The 17,006-nt window shown below is 47.2% G+C and overlaps 1 protein-coding gene across 1 annotated transcript in view; it reads left to right on the forward strand.

Annotated features, from left to right (window-relative positions):
- LOC140430215 (polycystin-1-like protein 2) overlaps positions 1 to 17,006 on the forward strand; it is a 157,051-nt gene that overhangs the window by 11,765 nt on the left and 128,280 nt on the right. The window contains exons 6-8 of the mRNA XM_072517652.1: positions 895 to 1,002; positions 1,911 to 2,038; positions 8,020 to 8,142. Of these exons, the coding sequence (XP_072373753.1) occupies positions 895 to 1,002; positions 1,911 to 2,038; positions 8,020 to 8,142 (359 nt within the window). The remainder of the gene's footprint in view (positions 1 to 894; positions 1,003 to 1,910; positions 2,039 to 8,019; positions 8,143 to 17,006) is intronic.

Here is a 17,006-nt window from a genome sequence, read left to right on the forward strand (position 1 = left end):
TAAACATCTTAACAACTATCAACACCAATAAATCCCCCAAAGAATACAGTACTCTATAAGTAACTCTTAATCTTTCTTTGCAATATCCATACGACAAAAAAAAACCCTCTTTATGAAATTAAATGAAATGAAAATTGCTTATTGTCCCAAGTAGGCTTCAAATGAAGTTACTGTGAAAAGCCCCTAGTCGCCACATTCTGGCACCTGTTCGGGGAGGCTGGTATGGGAATTGAACCATGCTGCTGGCCTGCCTTGGTCTGCTTTAAAAGCCAGCGATTTAGCCAGTGTGCTAAACCAGCCCCTAAGCTGGTTTACAGAAAGATATCAGGTTTAACTTCTCTACAGAAACAGGTATTATTTTTAAATCAGTAAAGGATCTGGAGACAGTCTTTAGATTGCAGAGAGAGAGACTAATACACCTTCTTGCTGTGACTGCAGCTATCCAGCTCTCAAAACGAAACTAAAACACACCCTGTAGCAGACAGCCCAAAGCAAAAGTAAAAGCAGACAGCCCAGCTCCACCCACTCTCTGACATCACTGCAGCCATCCGATAAACACCCATTTCCTAAAGGTACACCCACTGCAGCTATTTTATAAACACCCATTTCTTCAAGGTACTTGCACATGACACCCCTCTGAGGAGGAGAGCTGACCGGTGGTGATTTAACCTGGGGATCACCACATCTCAGGCGAGGAGAAATGTTAAGAAGGCAAGGCCTTCATCCCTACACCTCAATCCTGAATATTACTTGTTATCGGTAGCAAGTTTCAGAATGGGTAGGCTGGGGAGGAGAAGAACAGGAACAAAATAAGAAGGATTTAACTTTGAAGATGTTATTGAGCATCCTGATTTTCAACATGTCATTATTCTATTTTTTCCTCTGCTGATTTAGGTACATTTCTAGTGACAGTCACTGCTTCTAATACCTTATCAGTTGTGCAGCTTGTTGTTGGACATGTCACTGTTACATATGATTTGGGGGCATCTGCAATAGCACAAGGTAAGCATTTAGACAAGAAATGTGTCGAATAGCTGAAGATTTTGCCGTTGAAATTCAAAATCTTTCACCTGATCTGAACATTTGATGTGTAGAAAAGCAATCAGGGCTGCCTGTCCTCTATACAAGTACTCATGGTTCGGGGAAGATCAACCATCAGAGACAGCCAATCTTCAAGGAAAAATAAGTGATACAGGGCTAGATTCTCCCAGCCCACCCCCCCCCCCCCCCCCCACCCCCGCCACAAGAACACCACAGGCCAGATGCCGCAAATGGAAAAATCCATTGACCTCGGTTGGGATTCTCCGGTCGCCAGGCGAATGCGGCCGGAGATCTCCGGCTTCAGTCTTTTGTTTCCTTAGTGGAGAGGCTGAGCAAGTGGCTGGTGAGAAAGTCAATGGGGTGAATTCTCCTACCCAGCCGCGGGTTTCTCGGCGGTGCTCCGTCGTGGGCAGTAGGATTCTGCGTTCCAGTGGCTGGCCAATGGGATTTCCCATTGTAGCCACCCCATGTCACCAGGAAAGCCGCGGATGGGGGTGTGCTGCCGGAGTAACAGAGAATCCCGACAGTGGAGAATCCAGCCCATGATTTTCCGTTGGTCAGTTCATTAATTATATATCCGCAAGAAGCTTGGTGAATCTCGTGGCAAGGCGGACCAGAAGTTGCCTGCTTTGCCATTACGTCATTGAGATCCTAGCGCCATGTTTATAGACCACCCGGGCTTAATGCAACTCAAGAGCTCTGCATTACTTCTCCAGAGTTCTTGCAGCCGCAATTCACACTGGAGAAGCTGTGAGCAACTACATCCCGGGACATACAGGGGGCATTGTGTTTCACTCATCTCTAGATAAGACACCCAAGGCTGGGCCAAGCTCTTTGTTGCTGCGGTCCATGTTCACTTGATCTTCTAGATGCTCTGGATGGATTCCCCCCAATGCAATTTTACACTGCCCCCACCTTGCCTCAGAACCTGCCTAGCGGACATTGTAAAAGTCTGGCCGTGGGAATGCGCAATATGCCTGCTAGTGCATATCAAGAGGTAAGACACGCTAACATCTTGGGGTATGGGCCCTTAGCTTAAATATTTAAGACATCAGCCTTCTTTTTTCCTTTCCTTTTGCCGTTTAATTTATAAGGTCACCTTCCTAAAGAAAGTACATTCATTGATATATATTTGCTGTCTCACAATAGAAATATGTTGGAAATTCAGGTTTTAGTAATGAGTATTCTAACATTTTTCAATATTCAGAATATTTTCAGATGTTATGTGGACTTGTGTAAATCCTGTAAAGTTGGATCTTAAGCATCTCACCTGCGATGTTGGTAAAATCTGAAAGGAAAAAAACAGACGCTAAAGGCTTTCTGAAAAATAATGAATTTCACTTAATACGCATATCACAACAGTTGCTTACCGTCTACTTAGTCTGACCTGAAGAATGGGATTTTCCCTTTCAGCAGTACCTTTGGAATATTGTACAATTGTACTAAAGCATTAAACCTTTTTTAAATGGTTATTTCATGAAAAGGAATTGTTCCTTTTACAGATTCACAAAATACAACGACTAGTGCCAAAAGAAAAAGAGCTTTGCCTGATGTAAGTAATTAAAGCTGATCATATTTTTAGTTAATAACAATTATATTCATTTGAGTAGAGAAGGTGATTGTGCCAGATGCAGTTTTGTGGTTAGTTGGTTCCTCATTGTTGGCACATATTCTATGGTTAGTTTGATGGATCATCCAAGGTGCCAGAGAACTGTGCATTATTGTAGGGTGGATTTTCAGATAATAGCAGCTCCAAGACCATCCCAAGTGGGGGGCTTTATGACCACCTGTGGAACATAGGAACATGGAAATTAGCAGCAGAAGCCCTTTGAGCCTGCCCCGCCATTCAATCTCTTCCTGGTCTCAAATCCACCTTCCTGCCTATTCCCCATATCTCTTTCACCAATTTTTAAAATCAGAAATATATCTATCTCCCTCTTGAAACCATTTAATGACTCAAACTCCACCGCACTATGGGGCAGTGAGTTCCACAAATTCACCACCCTCTGTGAGAAGTAGTCCCTCCTCATCTGAGTTCTAAACCTACCGCCTCTCAACCGATATCTGTGACCTCTCGTTCTAGATTGCCCCACAAGGGGGAACATTTGGTCTACATTTACTTTATTAATCCCTTTCAGTATTTTATATCCCACGATCAGATCCCCTCTCATCCTTCTAAACTCCAGCGAGTATAAGCCCAAACTGTTTAATCTCTCCTCATACATCAATCCCTTCATCCCTGGAATCAATCTGGTGAACCTCCGCTGAACTGCTTCCAATGCCACCACATCCTTCCTCAAATAAGGAGACCAAAACTGGACACAATGTTCCAGATGTGGTCTCACCAACACCCTACACAATTGCAACAACACTTCTCTACTTTTATACTCCAGTCCTTTTGCAATAAACACTAACATTCCATTTGCTTTTCTTATTACATTTTGTACCTGTATATAGATTTTCTGCAATTCTTGATACCCAGATGCCTCTACCCAGACGCATTTTGAATCTGCTTTCCATTTCGATAATAATTTGCCTGACAATTTTTTTGGCCAAAATTAGTGCATCTTCCTTTACCTCAAATTGCTGCCATTGTAGTCTTGGTATCAGAATAAGGGAGGTTTCATCCTGGGTTTCAAAGGATTGGAGCTGGATTGCATATGAGCATTACCTAGGGCTCCGCTGATCCCATTGCATCAATTAGATTTTCTTTCATAGATGATAGCCAGACTAAACCAATGTCCAGTACTCTCGCCAGGGCAGGAATGAGTACTGTGTTGTTTCTCAAGCTGACAATACATGTGGACCAACTTGTCCAAATGCAACACAGAAGGTGGTTCTTAGGACCTGGCTATTGTGCGACCTCAGTCGCACATTGTCACCTCAGTCCTAGATGGTTCCTCAGGGCCAGTGTAAAGTATGTAGTGTCCTAGGTGAACCTTGTATAATAAGACCTGGGTGTTCATGTACACAAGTCACTGAAAATAAGCATCAGGTGCAGCAGGTGGTAAAGAAGGCAAATGGTATGATGGTCTTCATAGTGAGAGGATTCGAGTATAGGAGCAGGGCTGTCTTGCTGCAATTGTACTGGGCCTTGGTGAGACCACACCTGGAGTACTGTGTGCAGTTTGGGTCTCCTTATCTGAGGATGGATGTTCTTTCTAAGGAGTGAGTGCAGTGAAGGTTTACCAGGCTGATGGCTGGGATGGTGAAACTGATGTATGAGGAGAGTTGAGTCAGTTAGGATTATATTCACTGGAGTACAGAGGATTGAGGGGAGATCTCCTAGAAACCTATAAAATTCTAACGGGACTAGACAGGGTAGATGCACGAAGGATGTTCTCGATGACGGGGGAGTCCAGAAGCAGGGATCGCAGTCTAAGGATACAGGATAAACCATTTAGGAATGAGAAGAGGAGAAATATCTTCACATAGAGCATGGTGAGCCCATGGAATTCTCTATCACATAAATCAGTTGAGGCCAAAACATTTATTTTTACATTTCTATTGTAAAAGGGGCTTTTCACAGTAACTTAATTTGAAGCCTACTTGTGACAATAAGCGATTTGCATTTTATTTCTATTCTGGTCAATTAGTACTGCATTCCCGCCAAGGCCAGCTTCCTCCAGCAGCCAACAATAGCCTACCCCCTGATAGATCTGTACTTTTGGTCAATGTATCTTCTGTGTCACCGCACGATATATCACTTGACAGAAATTTAAAACTGAGCTTCATGCGTGAAGTAAATCCAATCTTTATTCAGTCAGTATTGCAGATGTATCTTATCAAGTCAGTTTGCTTGCAAATAGAGTTTTCAAAAGTTTGTTTTGTCCAAGCAAGTACAGATGACTGAGTTAAATTCAATACAAATTACAGCTCTTGATGTTTTCTTCAAGTTAAAATACACGATACAGAGAAGTTAAAGGTAAACAGAATAGCTTCTTCAGAGCAAAGCGCAGGAAATAGTTCAAGACAGGAAAAAGATGACTCCGGAATAATTTGCTCATAATCGGCACCTATTTTTAAGGTGTTTGCTATTGTTACTGTTCTGTCTGTGATTGGGTCATAATAATTATAGTTCATTTTATTCAACAGAAATGACTGTCTATCAAATTTTTAGCATGGGGTGACTGCATCATTATATTCCCAACACTCTATCAGTTCTCATGGCCACTGAACTAGGAACTTTGCCCAGATGCATATAGTAACGAATGTGTGTGTCTGGAGTTTTAATCTGATCATTCTCAGGGTATTCAGCAGTTTTCCCTGCTTGCCTGTTTGAACTGTGTGACCTTAGTGAAACCATTTTGAGCCGAAATCACTTTAAAAAGCCATTTTGATTGTGAAGCATTTCTTCCTTATAAACTTGTTATATATTAAAACTAGATTTCAATCATCCCTTATATTCTCTCGGCTTCTGCCATTGCTATGCCTTCCAATACCACCTTCCTTTGCCAGAGGATGGTGCAGGAAGATCTCTTTACAAGACAAAGTTTTTCAGTAAAAGTCTTTAAAAGTATGAAAGGATTTGATGGAGGAGACATAGAGGGTGATAGCTTCCGTTTTTTTGACTAAGTGTCAAAAGTGGTGTTCTTCCCATTGGCTCCACTGCTGGCTTTTCCCCTTCTCATATTTTTTGACACTTTGGCAGATCCCACAACACCACGTTGCCGGGTCGGACACCTTCAAGAGATCAGGGCACCCAGATCTAAACAAAATAAAAATAAGAAAGAGGTTCCCTCTCATGGACACGGAAATCCCCTCCCCAGGCAACACCCCCTCCCCAGAGAATCTCTGCCCCCAAGGACACGGGAACCCCACCCCCCATGCACACACTACCTCACTGGGAAACCCCCTGTTATAAACTGGTCTTATGGGGTAGAAATACATAGATACATAGAAGATAGGAACAGGAGGAGGGATTTTGGCCCTTCGAGCCTGCTCCGCCATTCATCATGTTCATGGCTGATCATCCAACTCAATAGCCTAATCCTGCTTTCTCCCCATAGCCTTTGATCCCATTCTCCCCAAATGTTAAAACTAGCCGTCTCTTGAATATATTCAATGATTTAGCATCAACTACTTCCTGTGGCAATGAATTCCACAGGCTTTGGATGAAGAAATGTCTCCTCATCTCTGTCCGAAATGGTTTACCCTGAATCCTCAGACTGTGACCCCTGGTTCTGGACATACCCATCATTGGTAACATCTTTCCTGCATCTACCCTGTCTAGTCCCGTTAAAATGTTATAAGTCTCTATGAGATCTCCCCTCATTCTTCTGAACTCCAACGCAAACAATCCCAATCTAGTCAGTCTCTCCTCACATGACAGTCCCGCCGTCCCTGGAATCAGTCTGGTAAACCTTCACTGCACTCCCTCGAGAGCAAGAACATCCTTCCTCAAAGAAAGAGACCAAAACTGTATAATACTCCAAGTGTGGCCTGACCAAGGCCCTGTATAATTGCAGCAACACATCCCTGCTTCTATACTCAAAACCTCTCGCAATGAAGGCCAACATACCATTAGCCTTCTTTACCGCCTGCTGTACCTGCATGCTTACCTTCAGCGACTGGTGCACAAGGACACCCAGGTCCCGCTGCATACTCCCCTCTCCCAATTTACAATCTTTGAGGTAGTAATCTGCCTTCCTGTTTTTGCTTCCAAAGTGAATAACCTCACACTTATCCAAATTATACTAAATCTGCCATTGATTTGCCCCCTCGCCCAACCTGTCCAGATCATGCTGTAGGATCCCTGCATCCTCGTCACAATTCACCCTCCCACCTAACTTAGTATCATCTGCAAACTTTGAGATGTTACATTGTTCCCTCATCCAAATTATTAATATATATTGTGATTAGCTGGGGTCCCAGCACCGATCCCTGTGGTACCCCACTAGTTACTGCCTGCCAATTTGAAAAGGACCCATTAATCCCTACTCTTTGTTTCCTCTCTGCCAACCAGCTTTATATCCACCTCAATACATTTCCCCCAATCCCATGTATAAGGTGTCGACCTGATAAGCAATCTGCTGCCTTCTAGTTTACGTGCTCTGAAATACCAGACAGAGCAACCCTCTCTGAGCACACAACATGCTGCAGCACCTTTATTCTAAAACTCATCAAACATGGTGCATTGGTGCTGTGCCACCCCCTATTACTCGCTTACAGACTTCCTTTCCCACCTCCACATCTTTTTCAACTATCCATTTATGTTTGCCAATGCCACCCTTGTTTTTTATAACGGTTCCCCAACTCCTCCCATAGATGCATGGCTTCAAATAAATGCAGATTTTTAAATTCCTCTTTGTTTTAATGAGTGATCAGCAGCCCTATTCTGGTATTTTTAATTTGTGTTTTTTTTCATTCAGTTTGCATATGGGCTTTTGTGAACCTTTGTGCCAACCGTCCGTAATTCTTTTTTGTTGCTTTGAACTTGTTTAGATAGCGGCAGAGTGTAGGCCGAAGGGTATTCCATAAAGCAGAAACTGCGAAGGAATGCCACGTAGATCCAGATCTGTTCCCTTCGCTGATACTCAGGGCCTAACAGGCAGAGAAATGTAACATCCCTCATTTCAGCTTCCCCAAGGAAACAATGCCTGTAAACCTCTAACCCAGAGAGGTGCGACAGGGAGAAGGAACGGCCATTTGTTTTAAAAATTCAGACACCTTTTTGTTCAAATAGTGTCTGTAGAAATGTTATTCACTTATGTCGACAAGGTGGAATCAATAAACCTGAAGAAACTGGATGTGGGAATCCCCTGATGTTTATTGATGACCCTGTTTCCGGTTTAGCTCCAACAATCTGCTAAGTTTATGAATAGTTTAAAGACTTTATACTGTGGCTATGAAATAAAATTTATCGCTTTGAATACAATATTACTGAAGTCCATGATTTGCTACACATTTTTTCTAAGATCACAGAAAAAGGAAGCTCCATTTACGAGTCTACTAAAGTTAACTATGTTATTTTTACAGAATGTAAAAATTTGTACAACGAGATGTCCAAGGCCAGGAACTGATGCAACAGAAATATTACTGAGAGAACTTCCAGATTCTGAGGAGCTTTTTCGCAATAAACCAAAGGATTACCTTGAGCAAGTAAAGAATGTTGAATTTTTTTTGTGTGTCTTTGTGCACAAATTTCTATATTGACAAGGAAAACAAAGAATGACAAAAGAATTGAGAGACAATTGTTTTGATTACAGTAGCAGCATTGTAACACATCACTGTAGCAATGTCAGAAATATATACTCTTTGATTTCATTTATGATGTTGCTACATACATCATGACAAACAAGAGGATCCAAGGCCACAAAATCCAGTTGCCAAATATCTTCATTTTGAGCTACCAGTACTGAAATGGTTCCAAAATGGTAGACAGCTGGCAAGGGGAGGAGGAGATGAGACTCACGGCTGGTGGTCATATCCACCCAGGGTGTTCGGAGAGTTCTCTTACCTCAGGAACATTATCTACAGTGTCTCAATTTCACTGAGGAGGTGCTCATTGAAAGCACTTGGAATATCATGTTCAATTCTGGTCGCCACACTACCAGAAGGATGTGGAGGCTTTGGAGAGGGTACAGAATAGGTGTACCATGATGTTGCCTGGTATGAAGGGCATTAGCTATGAGGAGAGGTTGGATAAACTCGGTTTGTTCCCACTGGAATGACGGAGGCTGAGGGCCGACCTGATAGAAGCCTACAAAATTATGAGGGGCATGGACAGAATGGATAGAAGCTTTTTCCGAGGGTGAAAGAGTCAATTATTAGGGGATATGGGTTTAAGATGCGGGGGGCAAAGTTTAGAGGGAAGGTTTTTACACAGTGTAGTGGGTGCCTGGAACTCTCTATCGGAGGAGGTGGTGGTGGAAGCAGGTACCATAGTGACATTTTGACAAATACATGAATAGGATGGGAATAGAGGGATACGGGCCCCGGAAGTGTAGAAGGTTTTAAGCTAGATGGGCAGCACGGTCGGCGTAGGCTTGGAGGGCTGAAGGGCCTATTCCAGAGCTATATTTTTCTTTGATCTTTGAAATCTGCCGCCATTTTGCAGCCACAATGGCAATATCAGAGCCAAGGCTGTGAAGCTGTCACTGGCCATGAACTTATGTGGCAGGTCCCTTCCAGACTGGAGCAGGTGCTATTTCTAACATCTTCCAGTTTTCTACCCATTCCTGCATTGAGGCTTTGTTTTACAGGAGAGCTGAAAACATCTCTAGGTGTTATAGAATTTACATGCAGAAGGAGGCCATTTGGCCCATTGAGTCTGCACCGGCCCTGGGAAAGAGTACCCTATTTAAGCCCATGCCTGCACCCTACCCCTGTAATCCCACCTAACCTTTTGGACACGAAGGGGCAATTAATCTTGGCCAATCCACCTAACCTGCACATTTTTGGGCCGTGGGGGGAAACCGGAGCACCCGGAAGAAACCCAAGCAGACACTGGGAGAACGTGCTACCTGGGTCCCTGGAACTGCGAGGCAGCAGTGCTAACCACTGTGCCACCATGCTGCCTTGGTCAGAAAGCAGCCGTCGGAATGAGCGCCCAAGCTTTTTGAGGATAACAGGCTCCTCAATGGTGCAGGATACCAATGACCGCACCCATGTAGCCTGGTGTGCACCGTATGGAAACGTAAGGCAATTGAGAGGAATTCCTCTCCCTCACCACATTTTACAGGTCAGAATTCTATACCCTGGCAGCAGAGGTGAGGTTTTCATTCTGTGATCGTCTGTTGTACCATCAGCATTTGAGTCAGCAAGACAAACCATTTCTGGATGACGAGGACTATCTGCTGACTCCCTGATTCCTGACTGCACTGCGTAGCCCACATACACGTGGCCAGCTTGTATGTAGCAAGAGCCATATCACCACAGCAAATGCCATTGAACAAATGATTAGTGCACTCAATAAATGTTCCCATTGTCTGGACTACTCTCAAGAACCCCTCATTACTCAACTTTACGAAATGGTAGAATCGAGTGACCCCCGGGTGGCAGAGGTCCTCGTGGAGGGCTTGGAGGCGGTCTATTTGTGCGTTGGCACATGTGCCGCGGGATAGGGCATCGGACGGCTCATTCAGCTTTCCGGGACGATACAAGATCTCATAGTTGAAGGTGGAGAGCTCAATCCTCCACCTTAGGATCTTGTCATTCTTAATTTTGTCCCGCTGTGCATTATCGAACATGAAGGCTACCGGCCGTTGGTCAGTGAGGAGAGTGAATCTCCTGCCGGCCAGGTCATGCCTCCAATGTCGCACAGCTTCCACTATGGCTTGGGCTTCCTTTTCCACTGAGGAGTGGCGGATTTCTGAGGTGTGGAGGGTCCGGGAGAAAAAGGCCACGGGTCTGCCCGCTTGGTTAAGGGTGGCCGCTAGAGCTACGTCGGATGCGTTGCTCTTGACCTGGAAGGGGAGGGACTCGTCGATGGCACGCATCGTGGCCTTTGCGATATCCGCTTTGATGCGGCTGAAGGCCTGGCGAGCCTCTGTCGACAGGGGGAAGGTAGTGGACTGTATTAGTGGGCGAGCCTTGTCTGCGTACTGGGAGACCCACTGGGCGTAATATGAAAAGAAACCCAGGCAACGTTTCAGGGCTTTGGAGCAGTGGGGGAGGGGGAATTCCATAAGGGGGCGCATGCGTTCGGGGTCGGGGCCTATTACTCCATTGCGCACTACGTATCCCAGGATGGCCAAACGGTTTGTGCTAAAAAGGCATTTTTCCTCGTTATATGTGAGGTTCAGGGCATTAGCGGTCTGGAGGAACTTTTGGAGGTTGGCGTCATGGTCCTGCTGATCGTGGCCGCAGATGGTTACGTTGTCGAGATACGGGAACGTGGCCTGCAACCCGTGCTGGTCAACCATTCGGTCCATCTCCCGTTGGAAGACCGAGACCCCGTTCGTGACGCCTAATGGGACCTTTAGGAAGTGGTATAGATGCCCGTCTGCCTCGAAGGCGGTGTACTTGCGGTCACCTGGGCGGATGGGGAGCTGGTGGTAGGCGGACTTGCGGTCCACGGTGGAAAAGACCTTATACTGGGCAATCCGATTGACCATGTCGGATATGCGGGGGAGAGGGTACGCATCTATCTGCGTGTACCTGTTGATGGTCTGACTATAGTCTACGACCATCCTTTGCTTCTCCCTGGTCTTTACTACTACCACCTGGGCTCTCCAGGGACTATTGCTGGCCTGGATTATGCCTTCCTTCAGCAACCGCTGGACTTCAGACCGAATAAATATCCGGTCCTGGGCGCTGTACCGTCTGCTCCTAGTGGCGACGGGTTTGCAATCCGGGGTGAGGTTTGCAAACAAGGACGGCGGTTCAACCTTGAGAGTTGCGAGGCCGCAGATAGTGAGTGGGGGTATTGGGCCGCCGAATTGGAATGTTAGGCTCTGCAGGTTACATTGGAAATCTAATCCCAGTAATGTGGGCCCGCAGAGTTGGGGAAGGACGTAGAGCCTATAGTTCTTAAACTCCCTCCCTTGCACCGTTAGGTTTGCGATACAGAACCCTTTGATCTCTACGGAATGGGATCCTGCAGCTAGGGAAATCTTTTGCGTGCTTGGATGGATGGTCAGAAAACAGCGTCTTACCGTATCTGGGTGAATAAAACTTTCAGTGCTCCCGGAGTCGATCAGGCATGGCGTCTCGTATCCGTTGACCAGCACCGTTGTTGTCGTCGTCTGGAGCGTCCGGGGCCGTGATTGATCCAGTGTCACCGAAGCCAGTCGTGGTAGTAGTGTCGCGGGGTCTTCTTCGGACCCCGTGGAGCCGTTGATGCTGGGGTCCTTTGCTGTCAACCAAGATGGTGGCGTCCATGAATCGCACGCGGCCGGGGGTGGACAAAATGGCCGCCCCCATGGATCGCACGTGGTCGGGGGTGGACAAAATGGCCGCCCCATGAATCGCACGTGGCTGAGGGGTCACACGATGGCGGCGCCCATCCTCCCCTCGTGGTGCCCAGGACCCAAAATGGCGGCGCCCGCGGGTCGCACATGGGGCGCTGGGGGGGTTGGGGATGTGCTGGGCTCGTTCTTCTCTGGGGATTGCGGCGACCCCCCGGGACCGGCACACTGCCGCGTAATGGCCCTTTTTGCCGCAGCTTTTACAAATAGCTGCGCGGGCCTGGCAGCGCTGCCGGGGGTTTTTCGCTTGTCCGCAGAAATAGCAGCGGGCCCCCCCGGGATGGTCTGGCGCTTTAACCGCGCAAGCTTGCGAGGGGGGGGGGGTTTGTCGCGACGGGGGTCCACGGAGCCCAAGGGGCTGCCGCGCGGTCCAGGCCGTAGGCGCGGGCGTTTTGTGAGGCCACATGAAGGAAGGCTGCAAGGGCCCGTGCCTCTGAGAGTCCTAGCGACTCTCTTTCTAAAAGTCTTTGGCGAATTTGGGTAGAGTTCATACCTGCCACAAATGCATCGCGAATTAGCATGTCCGTGTGTTCGATCGCGTTCACCGGCGGGCAGCTGCAGCCCCGTCCCAAAATTAGCAGCGCGGCGTAGAATTCCTCTAGCGATTCTCCGGGACTTTGCCGTCTCGTCGCGAGTTGGTGGCACGCGTAGACCTGGTTAACGGGCCGAACGTAGATGCCCTTCAGCAATGCAAGCGCCGTCGGGAAATCCTCTGCGTCTTCTATGAGAGGGTAAATTTCCGGGCTTACCCTCGAATGCAGGACCTGCATTTTCTGGTCTTCTGTGATCTGGCCGGGGGCCGTTCGGAGGTAGCCTTCAAAGCATGCTTGCCAGTGTTTGAATACTGCTGCCGAGTTCGCTGCGTGGGGGCTGATCCGCAGGCATTCCGGGGCGATCCGGAGCTCTATAATCTTTTAAGCTCGCTTAATAAATTGTAGCGCACAATGACTTACGAGAGACGAGAAGTGATGAAGTCGATCCAGGCTTTATTAAGCGATGCTTGTCCCCAGCAGCTCAGCAACAGAATGAAGCTGCGGGGAGAAGCTCGGGTTCTTATACTCCGCCTTCAGGGCGGAGCCAGAAGTAAGCAGATCTAACCAGGACCCGGGATCTGTCAGCCAATAGTATCTTGGCTTCACAGGTCCCACATGACCCCTAATACATACCACCACACCCCCAAAATCCATCTTAGGGTCATCTTCACTCCTACAATGCAAACCTTGCCCACCTCACTCCAACCAAACACCCCCACCAGAGACCCCCCCCAATTACAGAGACCACCACCAGAGACCCCCCCAATGAGAGATCCCTCAATTACAGAGACCCCCCCAATTACAGAGATCCCACCAGAGACCACCCCAATTACACAGACCCCACCAGAACCCCCCCCAATTAGACAGACCCCACCAGAGACCACCCCAACTATACAGACCCCACCAGAACCCCCCCCCCAATTACACAGACCCCACCAGAGACCACCCAACTATACAGACCCCACCAGAACCCCCCCCCAACTACACAGACCCCACCAGAACCCCCCCCCAATTAGACAGACCCCACCAGAACCCCCCCAACTACACAGACCCCACCAGAACCCCCCCCCAACTATACAGACCCCACCAGAACCCCCCCAATTACACAGACCCCACCAGAGACCACCCGCTAAAAGAAGTCCCTACCTGGAAGCTAGAGAGCAGTCCAGACAGAGGCAGTGAAAAAAAAATCACCGCTTTAAATCCCACCTGTGCAACACACCTGCTAGCTCAGGCATAATAAGCCGCACTTGCCAATTCCTGGAAAGAGAAAACCAGTCAGCTTGATTTAAACACTCTCAGATCTTTGAAATGCCGTCCTTTCATTGATATATCTGTGAAATCGCATTAACTAGGATGTGACTGACAACTCCCACACACACCCAACTGTCTGGATTGTTTAATTCATCTCCCTTCATGCTTCAGTGGTTTTCACATTGTGAATCTACCATCAATGTTTACAAACATCTAGCAATGAATGACTGCTCCTGGACCACATCAAAAACAGTTAAGTGCTCTCACTGAATGTGTTTCTCTGAAGAAAGCAATTGACTGTCTTTGATATGATCCAGGAACTGTCAGTCAGAGCTGTAATTGGGGGGTCTCTCATGAGTGTCTGTAACAAGGGGTCTCTGGTGGGAGTTCTGTAATTTGGAGGGTCTCTGGTGGGGTATCTATAATTGGGGGTTTCTGGTGGGGTATCTATAATTGGGGGGGTCTCTGGTGAGGTCTCTGTAATTGGGGGTCTCTGGTGGGAATCTCTCTCATGGAGGTCTCTATGGTGGGTTGGTGATGGGGTCGGGTTACGGGCGTACTTTGGGGGGACTGAATTGCTTTGGTGGGGTCCCAGTTGCTGGACTCGTGATCGGGCTCCCTCGCCCGATAGTGGGATTCGCAAAGGAATTCCTCGCAATCCCCATCATGCCTAAATTTGCATCGCCAGGGATTGTGCATCGCTCCAGATGCGAGTGCAAATCAGTTGTGATTCATCTCCGGCAGGAGGACATAGGGCTGGATTCTCCATTTCAGCGACTATGTTGACGCCAACAGAGCATGCGGGGTCTTTTATGACCAAATATTCTGAGTGAAACCCTCACCAATTCACGGACCGGTGAGGGGCTAGCAGCGGCGCCAGGTGAAACTCCTGGCTCCCGTGCCGAAAATGGCTGGAAAATGGTCGGATCCCTGGCCGCGCATGGCTGACGATCTGCAGCGTTCGCGCCGTACCACATGGCGCCGGACATGGGCGGAGCAGATCCGCCATCCGCGACCCCACAGCTCTCACCCTGGACACCCCTCACCAGTCACCCCAGGTCTCACGGAAGCCGTCCGGTCAGTGCCAAGTGTGACAACGCTGTGCACAGTCCGCAACCTCCACGCTGGGTCCCCGGACAGCTGAGGCCACATGTGTCCTGCGCCATTGGAAACTTGGCCCATCGGGGGCGGAGCATCGCGGGAGGGCCGGCCGATGATGCGCCAACCCCGTTGCAACGGTACGCGGTGCGCGACGTGATGAGTCATTTCCGAGGGGGCGGAGCATGACTGACTGGCAGCAAAACGGCACCGGCCCCGATTTGAGCGTTGGAGTCGATTCTCCACCCGATCGCCAATTACGATATCGCTGTTGGGCAACGAAGAATTGCCCATAGTATCCCAACAGGAGAATTCTGGCCCTTATGTTCCTTAACTTTACTCTCTTCTGCAGTGTCCCACTGACCTCAATGCAAAAATAAAAAAAAACACCATAAAAAGACTCCAAGCCAAATTTATAAATCAAATCAATATTTCATTTAAAAGTCAAATACTCACCCATGTGTATTCCCTTCGTGCCAGTCTTTTATACGATTTTGCCTGTCCTCATGCTGCTATTGTGTGCTATTCCAGTGACTGCAATATTGCTCACGGAATTCTGAAATTTGTATAGGTGAGTTGGGGTGGGTGGGGGAGGGGTGAGACTGCAGATGTGTCCTCAGGCCTCTGCTCCCGACTGTGTAAAAAACCCATCTAGTGTCTGCAGCTGAAGTAATTAAAAAGATAACCTTTGTTGTGTACAGGTGGCAGTGTTTATTTTTTTAAAGATAATGGAAAATGGCTGTGTTCCAATTGGAATCTATTTGGAAGTTGCTGAAAATTGTTGTATTGTGATTTGGAGGATCTAAAATAAAAGCTGCTGGAAACTATCAGACTAGTCGACTTGAAGTTTAAAATTAATGCAAGAATTCAAAATATTCAAACTTTTCATTTGCTGCAGTGTAATGTTTTGAATCCTTGTGAATGATTAACAATCTGAACATAACTGAAGCACTGGCTTATTTTGCACTGAGCGATGAAGACCATTTGAAGGTTACAGTTTTAAATATCATAACCAGTTGGAAGATATGAAAGAGTGAGAGGGGAATCTCGGAATTTCAAGGTTGGGTTTCTGTATCCCAACACATCCTGCATCAATCATTCACATCAGAGCAAAAGATTAAGGAGTTGCAAGTGTCAATTGCTGAAGTATTCACTTTATGAGGCCGTGATAGCAAACTGACTGACAGGCCAAAAATATTTTGCCCCAAATTTAATTGGCCCAAACTTTGTTCCAAAGTGGGAGTGTGGTAGTCTGTGTTAGGAGGATTCCGGTACCTAGCAATGCCGGAATACCATTGGTGGAGAATGTACTTGTTCCATTGGATAAGCTTGCATGTTAGCTCCGCCTTGCAAGGCGGGGTATAAGAGCACGTGCTGCCCCAGCAGCTTCCTTCTGTACCTGCGCTGCTGGGGGAAACATCTAGCGTATTAAAGCCTTCAATTGTCTACAATCTCGTTTCTGAGGTTATTGATAGTGTATCAGGAAGGCGGTGGCATCGTGGTATTGTCACTGGACTAATAAACCAGAGACCCAGAGTAATGTTCTGTGGGGACCTGGGTTCAAATCCCACCACTGCAGATGGTGAAATTTGAATTCAATAAAAATCTGGAATGAAAAGAATAATGATCACCATTGTCGGGTGTTATTAAAAACCCACCTGGTTCACTAATTTCCTTTAGGGAAGCAAATCTGCCATTCTTACCTGGACTGGTCTACATGTGACTCCAGACCGACAGCAATGTAGTTGACTGCTAAGTGCCCCCTAAAGGGCAATCGGGGATGTGCAATAAATACTAGCTCAGTCTGTGACACATTCCATGAACGAATTTAAAAAAAAATTGCCATTCAAAATTTGGGGTCTCCTTTAAATTTATACACTTATAAAATCCAGTTCTGAATTTCCTCACTTTGGGTGGCATGCTTCCTAAGGCCCCACAAAGATGGGTTGGACTTCTCGCACTGCAATTCCTTCTGTTCTCACCAGAGTGCGAAATCTTCACAAAGCAGTAGCCGACCATGTTCCCATTTCATGGGTGAAATTCTCCCCAAACGGCGCGATGTCCGCCGACTGGCGCCCAAAACGGCGCCAATCAGATGGGCATAGCGCCGCCCCAAAGGTGCGGAATGCTCCGCATCTTTGGGGGCCGAGCCCCAACATTGAGGGGCTAG

This window comes from Scyliorhinus torazame, chromosome 10, assembly GCF_047496885.1.
Source record: "Scyliorhinus torazame isolate Kashiwa2021f chromosome 10, sScyTor2.1, whole genome shotgun sequence".
Classification (NCBI taxonomy): domain Eukaryota; kingdom Metazoa; phylum Chordata; class Chondrichthyes; order Carcharhiniformes; family Scyliorhinidae; genus Scyliorhinus; species Scyliorhinus torazame.